At 37.8% G+C, this 12500-nt stretch overlaps 1 protein-coding gene across 1 annotated transcript; it reads right to left on the bottom strand.

Moving 5' to 3' along the window:
- Positions 1-3872: 3872 nt before the first annotated feature.
- On the bottom strand, positions 3873-12337 carry RfC4 (replication factor C subunit RfC4). Its single transcript, XM_027371048.2, has 8 exons — positions 12219-12337; positions 10087-10198; positions 9038-9246; positions 8569-8725; positions 6586-6753; positions 5373-5453; positions 4585-4698; positions 3873-4441 (listed from the first exon to the last, which is right to left on the bottom strand). Exons 1-8 carry the CDS (start codon positions 12302-12304, stop codon positions 4331-4333), a joined length of 1038 nt encoding a protein of 345 aa, XP_027226849.2. The 5' UTR covers positions 12305-12337; the 3' UTR covers positions 3873-4330.
- Between the last annotated feature and the right edge of the window lie 163 nt (positions 12338-12500).

Consider the following 12500-nt stretch of genomic DNA (forward strand, 5'->3'; position numbering starts at 1 on the left):
GATTGCCACATGCGCAGGTACGGTGTGTGTATGAGGGGGAGGGTTATATCGAACAAATTGCAAATAGAACGACGAAGGGAAGAACAAGAAAACGTGTTTACTTGTTCTTCCTTTCACTGTTCTTTTGTAATGTGTGTTGTGTGTACATAAGTATGCGTGCAAGTACATGTGCGTGAGTGTGACGTCACAGGCGAGAAAACGACGAGTGTTTACCGGCCTGTGACGTCATCTCTACCGGCCCTTGTGCCCGCCGATCGTGCCCGCCAGTGTGGACAGACCATCAAGCCTGCCCTCGCCTCGCGTCCACGTGGCCGAGTGGCCAGACACGACTGGCGGAGGTCAATATTAACAGTAGAGGCCGTTGGAGAGTTCGCCTTGCCACTCCTGCCTCCTCGCATGGCCGCGGAAGACACGTGTTCGTTGTTGCAGAAAAGAGAAGGGGAGGAAAGAGATAATGAGAGAAAGGGGGAGATGGAGGAGAGAGAAAGAGACAGAGTGACGAAAAGAGAGAGAGAGGGGGGCGGGTGAAAAATTGCTTGGTTACAACTGCATCAATAAATAATCTTATAAATGTGTATTTGTGGAGTTGATATGTGCCATGCGTTGACGGTAATTCTAAGTAATTTAGGAAAATGTTAGAATTTCACATCTGTGTGTGTGTGTGTGTGTGTGTGTGTGTGTGTGTGTGTGTGTGTGTGTGTGTGTGTGTGTGTGTGCATGTGCCTGTGCGTGCGTGCATATGTCTGTACACATGTGTGTCTGTGTATGTGCCAGCCATGAGTTTGCACATACGGGTTTAGTATTTTCCTAATAAAGCTACTTCGGTTTTGCTATTTGCTACTCAGTTCCTCCTGTAGCCCAGCAAGAATGTGTCCATACTGATATCACAAATTACAAAGCAGGACACATGGACTGAAGTCTCGTATAAAACAAGACCAGTGTCACAATTGTAAAAACGGTAAAAATTCATGCATAAATTTACTTTACTTTGCAACTTGCTTTCGTTAGAGCACTCAGACCTCTCTTGGTTTGAAACTTAAGGTTCAGTGTTTTGTCTCATAATCTATGATAAACTATAATTCAACGTCTACAAAATACACCGATATCATATGTGCTTTCTTAAGGGAACCGTCCCTAAAATAGTGGGGGTAGTGGGGTCTGGGGGAGATGGGTTTGTCGAAAATGAGTTAAACCCATTTTCAAACTCGTTCAGGAATGCAGAATTTCCCACGCGAATATAAACCTCCACGAAGAAAAATTCTGCTCTGACGGGGTTCGTGAATCCTGGTCAGTCACTTCCGTCGTAGACAATTTTTAGACTGAAGTATTCATTCCCTACTGGAGCGAAAATAAAACATTGTATTTTGACATTCCCTACTGAAATAAGACACGGGAGGATGAAAGTGTCTTATAACAAAATCCCAGCAATGTGTGGGTTTTAGGATTGAAAAAAAATGAATATCTAAAAATCAAACAATTTCTCATGTGTTTTTCATTATAAATGAGGTATATACGATTCGACTTTGACGTAAACATCACATATATAACTTTAGGGTTCGACAATAATGCACGGGCAGTGGTGAGTCTCTATCTCGAATAATAAACGAACACGAGTCATTTGTTTTAGGATCCTTCAGTCGCCCACATGGTTCTTCGGCATATTCGTGTTTCCTTGCCCTTCCCTTCGTTGTTCCTGTTGCAATCTGTTCGTCATGACTTCCTCACATGGTCCTGCGGCTGCGAGGCGAGCCGGGCGAGATTTTTCATGCTGTCGCCACCCGGTTAGACATTGCGCATAGAAAAGATTTAATGTTTTTTTGTGTTAATTAGAGCCCAAGTAATTGAGAAAACGCATATTAGTAATGATGTACTACTTTACACTGAATATAAACGACTGAAGTATGTAAAGCAAAAAATCCCACAAAACATGTTAAATACCTTTATAAACTCGTATGCCTATAATTAGTTTGTATTATTACATTAAGAAAAGAAATGTCCGTGGGAAACAGACGGTGATGAGTTTATATTCCAAGATACCAACGCTTTCTAAACGGTTATTTCCAATGAATAAAATAACGATTCTAGATTACGCGGTAACTACGAATCGCTTGTTACTCTAACCGATTGAGGCTGATTAAAGCAAATTAACACAATTAACAAGATCATCTCCAATTTCCCTTCGTAAAAAAACAAATGAAAAAATCGGATCCCCAACGCTACCCGCGAAGTTCTTATCCTACTTAAATTTTGTTGGTATCATTTGAAAGCTATTAAAAACGCACAGAATCTGACGACGACGTTTTTTTTCATAATTTTGTGCAAATACAGGGGTTGGAGGGGGGGATGAGGGAGCGGAACATTTTCTTGGGTCATGTCTAGGAATTTTTGGATGTCTTCAAGAGTTTCTGGAGGGGATTTGGATAGGGTCTGAAAAACATAAGATCTCTAGTGGAGAGGTGAAGAAAGGATAGATGTTCGAGAAGCAGAGGAAAATGAGGGTGTAGGAGAGAGTGTGGAAGGCGAAGATGGGGTAGAACGTTTAGGTTGTCTGTGCGATGGGTAAAGTGAGGGGCAGGAAGGGTAAGTATCGGTGAAATGGTAGATTTGAGTATCTGGATTTAGAATGGAAAAGGGATTTGACTTGGGGATAGATAGAGTAGAGGTAGGATGGTTTAGGGTAGCGGGAAGATACTGGGGGAGTTGCAGAAACATCTAGTAGAGATGGAGGAGGGGACGCAGAGTGAAGGACTGTTTTGGAACAGGTAGAGTGAAAAACCTCGTCGTCGTGCTTCCTGTCTGGCCTCACGTAAAGTGATGCCTAGTTTGAATCCGAGGACTGCTACCTCACATACAAACTTATAGGCAGGCAGCTCCTATAAAACATTATGGGAGTCTCCACAATTGGCACATGTACGTGACAGAGCAGAGCAATTTGAACGGTCATGACCAGGTTGGGCACACAGAGGGCAGCGGGCTATGGAGTGACAATGTTTGGCTGGGTGGCCAAAATACCAACATTTTTGACATTGACAAGGAAGGGGTCGATATTGTTGGACATGATAATCCACCAATATAAACCTCATGGGGGAGATCTTGTTTATTAAAGCTAATCTTGGCAATACTGACGTGGGATTTACGTTGGCCTCTAGGAGGAAGAATGTAACACTGTACTGCCACTGCATCATATTCACCAAGGCAGGAATGCTGGTCATTTTCAGTCTGACCAGTCCTTGTTATACATGGGACAAGCATTTGGGGGAATAGAAACAGTTCCAGTACAGGTACTAAGAGTTGGGTGAGGTTTGGCAGGAATCGGTTTGCCAGTTAGGGTAGATAGTGCACGAGCTTCAGATTCTTATATAACTGTAACTAGGCGTGAACGATCAGAGCGACTGCGAAAGGTAACTTTGCCTACTTGATTTTGGAGGCACTGCTGAAAGAGAAGGTATTCTTAGAGTAGGGGGCTGCGGGGGGGATCACAAAGAATCTTTGGCTGGACCAGAGTACTCAAAAGGTTTGCAGAAGTAGAGGCAGTAGAAGGACGAGGGCGGGAGGAAGGTGGGGTGGTGTAGTGTTTTTCGGCTGGGGGGAGGACAATAAGCATGAATAGTAGTAACAAGTGAAGAGATGGTAGACATTTATATAAATCTAGTACCAAAAGGTGCAGAATGCTAAATTACACATATCCAAATTTCAAGAAAATCGGTGAGAAGTTTTTTTCTTCTTATTTATTTTTCTCTCCTCCCTAACACCTTCCCCCCCCCCATTTCCCCCTCTCCATTACCTCGCTACCCTATTTTTAGGAAGGCTCCCCTTAAATCACCATCCATCTCTCTTTAAGAGCAGTGCAAAGGTCCATATAAAAGGCCACGAAATTAACATCAGTATATTTAATATCAAATGTGTGAAATCATGCAGTGGTATACATATTTTTTACTTGCTAAAATTATATCTTGTTTTTCATAAAAAAATATTCAGATGGTAGATTATCAAATTATTCTCCTCAAATAAAAATAAAAATGTTTATCACTAATACAATTCAACTGATAATTTGAAAGTCATTCATACTTATTTTCAATGTTTATATTTGCTACCTGCATTTTTCAGTGGCACAGAACACTTCATAATAAGTCCTGTTCTCCTCAAATTATTTTTTAAATTATACTTCATTACTTACAATTATGATAAAATGAATCCACACAAACACAGTCCTATATCAAAAGGCATACAAATAGTGCACATAATGTATCTAAATAAAGTTATGAAAAAATTCAAATATTCCTTGAATGTTATGGTACTCGGCATAAAAAGCATTTCCACACGTCTGGTCCTATGCTGCAACGGGCTGGAGGGACTTTGAACACAATCTGGCCAGAAGTCCTGACAACTGGAGGAGAGAGGAGTTCCCCTGAACGATACGTAAATGGGTGTAACCAATTTCCTGCAACAGAGAAGTCCCTCAAATTACTTCTTAATGTTCAAAGTAAACTATTAGTACATATGTATATCAGCATTTATTTTTTTCCTTTGAAGATGATATAAAGCAACTATTACACTGTTGTTGAATCATACAATTACTCTTACCTTTATAAATTCTAGTTTCAGGTACTCAGACATGTTGGTATTTTTAGAAACACGAAATATATTACTAATAATATCCTCAGCAGCATACCCCATTTTCCACAGGTGATTCAGAACCTGTTCAAGAAATGTATATTGTTAATGATTACAATCAATCAAAAAATTATAAATTGTACTCAGTGGCTATATCAAATTATTCAGCAATGATTCAACCACTTTCACCTTGTCAAGATTGGTGGAGATATAACAGCATGAAGTTAAATTAAGAGATTCTTTATCAAAAACAACAAAACAACTTGTTATGCCCTAATGAAAAAATATACACATTAGTGGAGATACATGTCTATGGTGGTGTGTCTAGATTATATCATAAAATTGAAAATAAAGTGTAACACAAATTTTAGACGTGACAAGAATCTTATAAGAAGCATAGTACTTCATAAATACGTATTCTTCTTCATCTCAGTGTCTACAAAATTGTAAACCTACAAATATTTAAATAAGAGCTGTCAAAAGTTTAGTTTCATGACTACTATTTGGCTAGCATTTACCCTAAAAATGTTTTTATCTATATATAATAGTTATTATATACCCATTCCTTTCTTCAAGACAATCCTAGGACATAATGAATGAACTTTAGTACAAGTGCCTTAGTCTGATTCTAAATTCAAAACAGTAAAACAAATTTTGATTACCTAATGTCCCTTTTACATAGCCATACACAAGAACCAAAATAACAAAATATCATGTAATTTCAAAATTGTCAATTATCATCACTTTTTTTCACATACCTTATATGCATCATCAAAATTAGTTTTGACACAATGTTGAATCATGTCCTTGATCAACAGGGGGTGAGGCTCATCACACACCTGGAAATTAAGAAATAAATTTAATTAATACAAAACTGAAAAAGCTTCTCTTATGCTTCGTATTAACATAAAAGTGCAAGCTAATACCTATACCTTTTTTATATCACAACAATTTTCTAAATATAATAAACCAGGTTCCACCCACTTTACAAAAGTATATCAAGTGTAAAAAGTACTTTCATACTGTTTTGCCATTCATAGTATTTAGCACAGGTACCACCAATAAAGAGCTACTTAATGAGAATCAATATACATTCATTCATAATTCACCTTTTGCATGAATGGAACTCACCTTTCATAAGTCTTCCACATTCCATCCCCTCAATTGACAAACCACTCCTCCCATTATGCCCTATCACTTGATCATTCCTGTCCCCGATCAACAACTAACACAAATTCAATATAGCAATGCAGCCCTACTGTGAACCCTGCCATCAAACCTTTCATGCTTGGGTAACCACTTCAGGCATAATCATTATTTCAAGATTCAATCTCCAAGGAGTGCAATAACATCTTTATAAAAATAATATTGACCAACTTGGTAATCAGTATTTTAATCAGAAAAAGATAAAAGCCATAGGGAAAAGGCAACAGGACCTGTTATAGCTATTTAAGCAGTATGTTGGAACAAATATTCTTAAGTTCTGAATTTCTGAAACAAATATTTCTTCTTTTTCCAAATGATACTGATTTATGGTCCTTGTTTTTGTACTCTAGTTCTATAAACTATGCGATCTGTATGTTATTGCAATTGTTCAATCGTCACTGAAGTCGACGAGTGAATGTTCAATGAAAGGGATCAGGAACCTTACTGTTCCACTTGTAGGAAAATGTCTTAAATACATTACACATTAGAGACAGATCCAATAACTTATTCATATACAACATCTAATTCAGCTTTCCATATACTGCATATCTACCGGATAGATAAATAGATATATGTATATCTATCAAATAGATAGACAGATAAGCATTTACTTGTGTATATTCAAGTCCAAAAAATAAATATTAAGTCGGTAAATCAGTAAAGCTGACAAAATGTTCATTAAAATAAGAATTTTGGCCAGGAGGGGGATGGGGTGGAGGAAATTATCATAATACATAGAACAGAAATCACATAGTTGTTTTTTACCTTAAACACATTTTCAGCAGACACATGGCTGAACCCTTGGGCTGTAGACTGCAAATTATTAAGGGCTTGTCTCATGTCTCCTTGTGCTGTGAAAACAATGGCTTCCAGACCATCTTCGGTGTGACTCAGATCTTCTTTCCGGCAAACTTCAATTATTTTGGCAAGAACCTGTCAAAGTGGATTGAAAACATAAAGAACACACAATGGATAGGCCTAAGAAAGCTGATGGCATTAATCACAAGCACCCATACACATTTATCAAGATTCATTTTTAGGATTCTGAGCGGTGGGGTCAACAGAAACAAATCAGAGGAAACATGAAACAGATTCTATTAAAAGCACTCTATATACTATACAAATCAGGAGAAATACAGGCAGTAGGCAGATAATCCAGGGGCGGTATTCACAAAAGGTCTAAGACTTTTCTTTGCAATTTTGTCTCTGATAGCCATATCTCAAAGTTAATGCTGGTAATAGAATTAACATGTACATCGTTATTGACCCTATTTTGATAATCTATTGTAATAATAAGGCATGGTAAATATGGCAATAAATCTTAGTGATATCACTTCAGTAATATTACACATTTTGTATATTTAAATGTGATGTGGCATGCCTGCATTTATTGTCATTGCATCAATTGAAAAGGTGGGTGATGCTATTTGTTGTTTTTTATATAAAATACAGCAATAAAAACATAGGAGATGGCTCAATTAACATTTGATAATTCATCAAAAGTGGCCTCAAAGCTTTTCTTATCATTTCCAGAGCAGAGTAATCTTCAACAAAGAGAAATTTGAATAATACCAAATTTAAGATAATCCTTCTCCCTATGGACAAAATTAAACAGTCCTTACATTTGTGAAAAGAAAATAGCTGTACAATATGACAAACAACTAAATTAATGGGTACAGTGGCCAATCACAAGTGACTTAACAAAGCCAACTGAGCTAGGCTACATATTGGCCAAGGTCCTAAGTAATCTCACAGTTGTGATACATGTACAAATTAATAACATTTATAAAGCACAAAACAGTCATACAGGTACAGGGTTCTTGCAAGTATAAACTGATGAATTTAAGATCTTTTAAAGACCTTTTTACTCATACTGGTTCTTTCTAAAACCATGTTAATACTTTTCTAGACTCATACCATTCACTTTTTAAGACCTGGAGCCACTTGTCAGTAGATACACATTTCCCCATAATGTGTAGGCCTACTTTAGGCATCAGTGACCCAAGGTAAAACAATTCACCCCAACATAATTTTTACACAGCCTCACAAATAGATTGCACACCAGAATGACTCTTTTTTGCACACAACCCTTTAGTAAACAGTCAGGTTGATCAGCAAAAATCAAGATCTAATACTATTGACAAATTAATTCCACTCAAGTCGTGTAGAGATCAACAAGTGAGTGAGTTGCAACAGTGTCCACCAGTAACAGATATATACATTTACACAAAGATATGCCTTGGGCAAATTTAAGCCATTTCAAGACATGCAACAGAAAAATCTCCATTCTAATGATTCATGAAAACCTCTAAATCATCCGCTCTAAAATGGTTACACTGTACTGTGGAAGGGGAAAGAAAAAGAAAAAATCTAAATAGACTACAAAAGCAACAAATGAACACAATGAAAAAGTGTCTTTTGAAAAGGGAAAATGTGGTTTCCCTTAACCTACCCTGAAATTTAAGGCTGAGTGGACAGGCTTAGTATATGAGAAACATTTACTTAAGTTACAGTCGGAAGGATTTGAGCTCACATACATATGCCAGAGAATACAAAAACTTTTTTTTTTTCTTATGCAACTAATTATTTTTTGCAACATTTAAAAACACTTGACCTCACTTTGAAAAGTAGAATACCTGTTAGAAAAAAAAGGAAAATAAATAGTATATACAGCAGACAGATTGAAGTTAGCTTCTGGGACACTTCTAACTACAGTTATATCAAAATCAATATCATGTGTTACTTCACCTGCGAATCATTGAGCTTCGAGTATCTCAGCATAGCACATCTTGACTGTATTGGTTCAATAATTTTTTCAGATGAATTACAAGCTAAAGCAAAACGTGTGGTATTTGAATAAAGTTCCATGGTTCTTCTGAGTGCTTGTTGTGCGCCATCTGTCATGCTGAGGTGCAAAAATGAAAAAGTAATTACAACTTTTAATAAAGGGCAGTTTGTTATTAATTGTTCACGAAATACAAAAGGAATTATTTCTTTTAAAGGTCAGTATCTGCAATTACTTTAGATGATTTATACAAAGTTAATAAATCCTCCCACCAACCACACAAAAAGAATACTACTTGTATCAAATAATTCAAGGCTAAAGTGAACAATGTCATTGACATATTCTGAGAAATGAACAAAAAAACACACAAACATAAAAACATTAATAATAAAGTAAGAAAGAGTAGTCAATACCAAAAAGCAAATGACTTACCTATCAGCCTCATCAAGGATAATAATTTTGTGCTTTCCCTTGGGTAGAGTCACTTTTTGTTGGGCAAACATTTTGATCTTGTTTCGCACAACGTCAATGCCACGGTCGTTGGAAGCGTTCAGTTCCATTACCCCCTCCTTGAAGCTAGGGCCAAGAATAGCCCTTGCAAGACACAGGATAGTGGTGGTTTTGCCAACTCCTGGAGGACCCTGGCAATAGCAATAAATCTATCAGATGTTACTGGATAGAAACACATAAAACTGAAAGAAAGAAAGAAAGAAAGAAAGAAAGAAAGAAAGAAAGAAAGAAAGAAAGAAAGAAAGAAAGAAAGAAAGAAAGAAAGAAAGAAAGAAAGAAAGAAAGAAAGAAAGAAAGAAAGAAGGAAAGAAAGAAAGAAAGAAAGAAAGAAAGAAAGAAAGAAAGAAAGAAAGAAAGAAAGAAAGAAAGAAAGAAAGAAAGAAAGAAAGAAAGAGAAAGAGAGAGAGAGAGCAATAACAGAAAAGATATATAATGCTTTCAATATATGCCTAATAAAGACTTCATCAAAATGCATCAAATACATTTCTAGCACTGTGCAGTCATTCATTCTCATTCAAAACTCTTTCTATGTTTGTCACAACAAATTCTGTTCACTGTTACAATGACATCTCTTCACAATATTACCTGCTTCTTAGTGTAGGACCAAGCATCAGTTTATTGTGACTTGTGTCCCTCCAGACTGTAACTTTATGCATGCAGTTCTTACAGCCTATAATTTCAACAGTAACCCATTCACTGACATTTACACTGACAGTCAATCATACAGAAATTGAACCTTTAACAATAATTTGGCAGGCATACCTGAAATGTGACTCTTATCTTCTTAACTGTTTTCAAACTGTTTTCCATAATTTACATTATTAATTAAATAAACAAAAAATATCTAAGAATAAAAAAATTAGCTTATAAGGACTTTGAAAATCAAAAATTAAGTAAAAACTACTTATGCTACTTAAAAATATATGGCTTATCCAGTTTAATACCAGTATTCATATCAATGAAAAACTTACAGCAATGATGATGTTGGGTACATTTCCCTGCTTGGCAAACACTTCGAGCCTTGCCACAGTCTCCTCATTTCCAACAATCTCTGGGAAGGTAATTGGCCGATATTTTTCAATCCTGAAAGAAACATTATCCATGTAATTGCTTAAATATACATTCAACATTTAATGTGTTCTCAAAGAAGTCCTAATTTCAACTTTTGAGTTCTACAAGTGTTGTGGTGAATTTTTCTTTGCAACAGCAACACAACAAACTCTAGACAACGGCTGATAAACATGAGGCCAAAGCTAGATGCATAAGTGTCATCTGCGTGAAATGATGTCGCAAGTACCAACCCAGGTGCTATTAGGGATGCCTAAAACCTGTGAAATCTTAGTCTCTTCAGATCATTGTTTCTGAGCACCCCCTTGACTTATAATCAAATAAGCTCTCCTAACTCCATCTTGCCAAACTTTACATAAAAAAGGTCTCTTATCTATTTGGAAGGTACAATAGAAATATCATATACAATGAGTTTATAATCATTCCTGTATCATGTAGTTTTCCTTACTATACATTATTATGCTAACAGTATATTGATGGAACTGACCCATTCACCCTCCCACATACACTATTTCTCCACGCCTGACACTAAAAACTGCAAACAAGGAAGTTATGTAATATCACAACTATCATAATGACAGCAGTGCTTTCATGCAACTTCCATGGACTCCACACCTCTGGCACTCCAGCAAAGATCAATGAACACCCACTCTATATTCTGGCAAATAATCAGCAAGGGAATTTTGCTATAGATCTATTGCTCCCAAGAGATTAAATCTTACTCTCGTGTCCTGCTTAAGCTTTTGTGGCAAACACCTCAAGAAACATGATATTTTGACTGGCTACTTCAAACGTAACAAATCTGACTGGTTGTTATCATTAATGTCTATTTTTCTTCTTAAAACTTATTTACCAAAGACTGTCAAATAATTTTTACCATTTGTGATGAAGTACATTGATAATCGGTTTCTTAGGTTTCTTTGGGCTGTCATTTCAATGTATTGTCTTCCTTGAGAGCAGTGGCTAATCGAAACCACCTATGATATGACAGACATGACAGTAAAACTGATTTCGAAGGTGTTCCTCGGACAGTAAAACATGGGAAATATATCTACACGTGAATAGTCACGATATTGGTATCAATGGATTCCTCTCCCTCTCTATGTCCCAAATATGTAGAAATTAAGCCAAGGAACCACCCCACCTCACACCCATAACATCGGCACCAACAGCAGGGGAGGGCACGAGTGACACCCGGGAAACCACAGTTTAACAAATCAATGACACATGCTCTATCCTGCTGCGAATACATGGAGGATTATATATGTATGTGCCTTCCAACGTGACAAGTATCGGCTAATTTCCCGTAAATTTTTCCTGTTTCCCCCAGCTGTCTCCTTGGCACCACCCATGCTCTCCCCTGCCGTCAGTGCCAAGGGCGCCGCTGATGGGGGGGCTTCCTCAGCATACTTTGGATATATTTGGAGTACAGAGAGAAAGAAAGCCATCCCCACCCAACTGCGACAGTCGGCTGAGCAAAGGTAGGCCGAAGAATCACCTGAGACGCAGATTAGTGTAAAGGCTCTATTTCTCAGAATTTTGAATTTGAATTTGTCAGCTGGGATTCCGGAGTCATTTTGCTCTCTCCTTTCCAGCCTGTCTATCTCTCTTTCTTATGTATGTATGTATGAATGTACGTAAGAAAGAACGTAAGTACGTAGGTAAGTAAATATGTAAGAAAAATATGCAAGTAAGTAAGTAACTAAGAAAGTAAGAAGGTATGGCTCTCTCTGTCTGTCCATTAGATTTTACCTTTTTCTCTCTGACAATAATTCGTATACGGGAAGTAGTCTCCCACCTAATTCCCGAGCCCGCTACACCTCGGCCTCCTCAGCCACAAAACGAATCCAAGAGCGTCTCCCAACTCAGAAAAGCCACATAAACAATCCACAAAGACACATCACGAAGCCTCGGGGAAACCCAGCCGAACCGACCCCGTTTCTCCCCCCCCTTTTCTAAGCCAAAGCCGCCCTGACAGCCGCCCTTCCCACGCCCACAGACGCCCGCCCGCCCGCCCTCTAATTCTATCTCATACCAGGGGACGTGGGAGGACTTGGAGGCCGAGGGACAGGCGGAATCTTGGGCGCCGTCGACCTCCATCGCCGTCGCCGCCGCAGCCATGTTTACAGCTGATTTGGCGCCAAAACAAAGACAAGTGAGCCGCGGATTCCGTCTCTGGCGCGCACATACATCAGCATATATTTACATAGGTATATATATATATATATATATATATATATATGTATGTATGTATGTGTGTGTGTGTGTGTGTGTGTGTGTGTGTGTGTGTGTGTGTGTGTGTGTGTGTGTGTGTGTG

Source organism: Penaeus vannamei, chromosome 21 (assembly GCF_042767895.1).
Source record: "Penaeus vannamei isolate JL-2024 chromosome 21, ASM4276789v1, whole genome shotgun sequence".
NCBI lineage: Eukaryota > Metazoa > Arthropoda > Malacostraca > Decapoda > Penaeidae > Penaeus > Penaeus vannamei.

Coding starts and splice junctions, on each gene's coding strand:
- RfC4 (XM_027371048.2), bottom strand. CDS start 12,304: ATGGCTGCGGCGGCGACGGCGATGGAGGTCGACGGCGCCCAAGATTCC. Junction 9,247..10,086: donor TACCCAACATCATCATTGCT/GTAAGTTTTTCA, acceptor TGCTATTGCCAG/GGTCCTCCAGGAGTTGGCAA. Junction 4,699..5,372: donor ATTTTGATGATGCATATAAG/GTATGTGAAAAA, acceptor TTTCTTGAACAG/GTTCTGAATCACCTGTGGAA.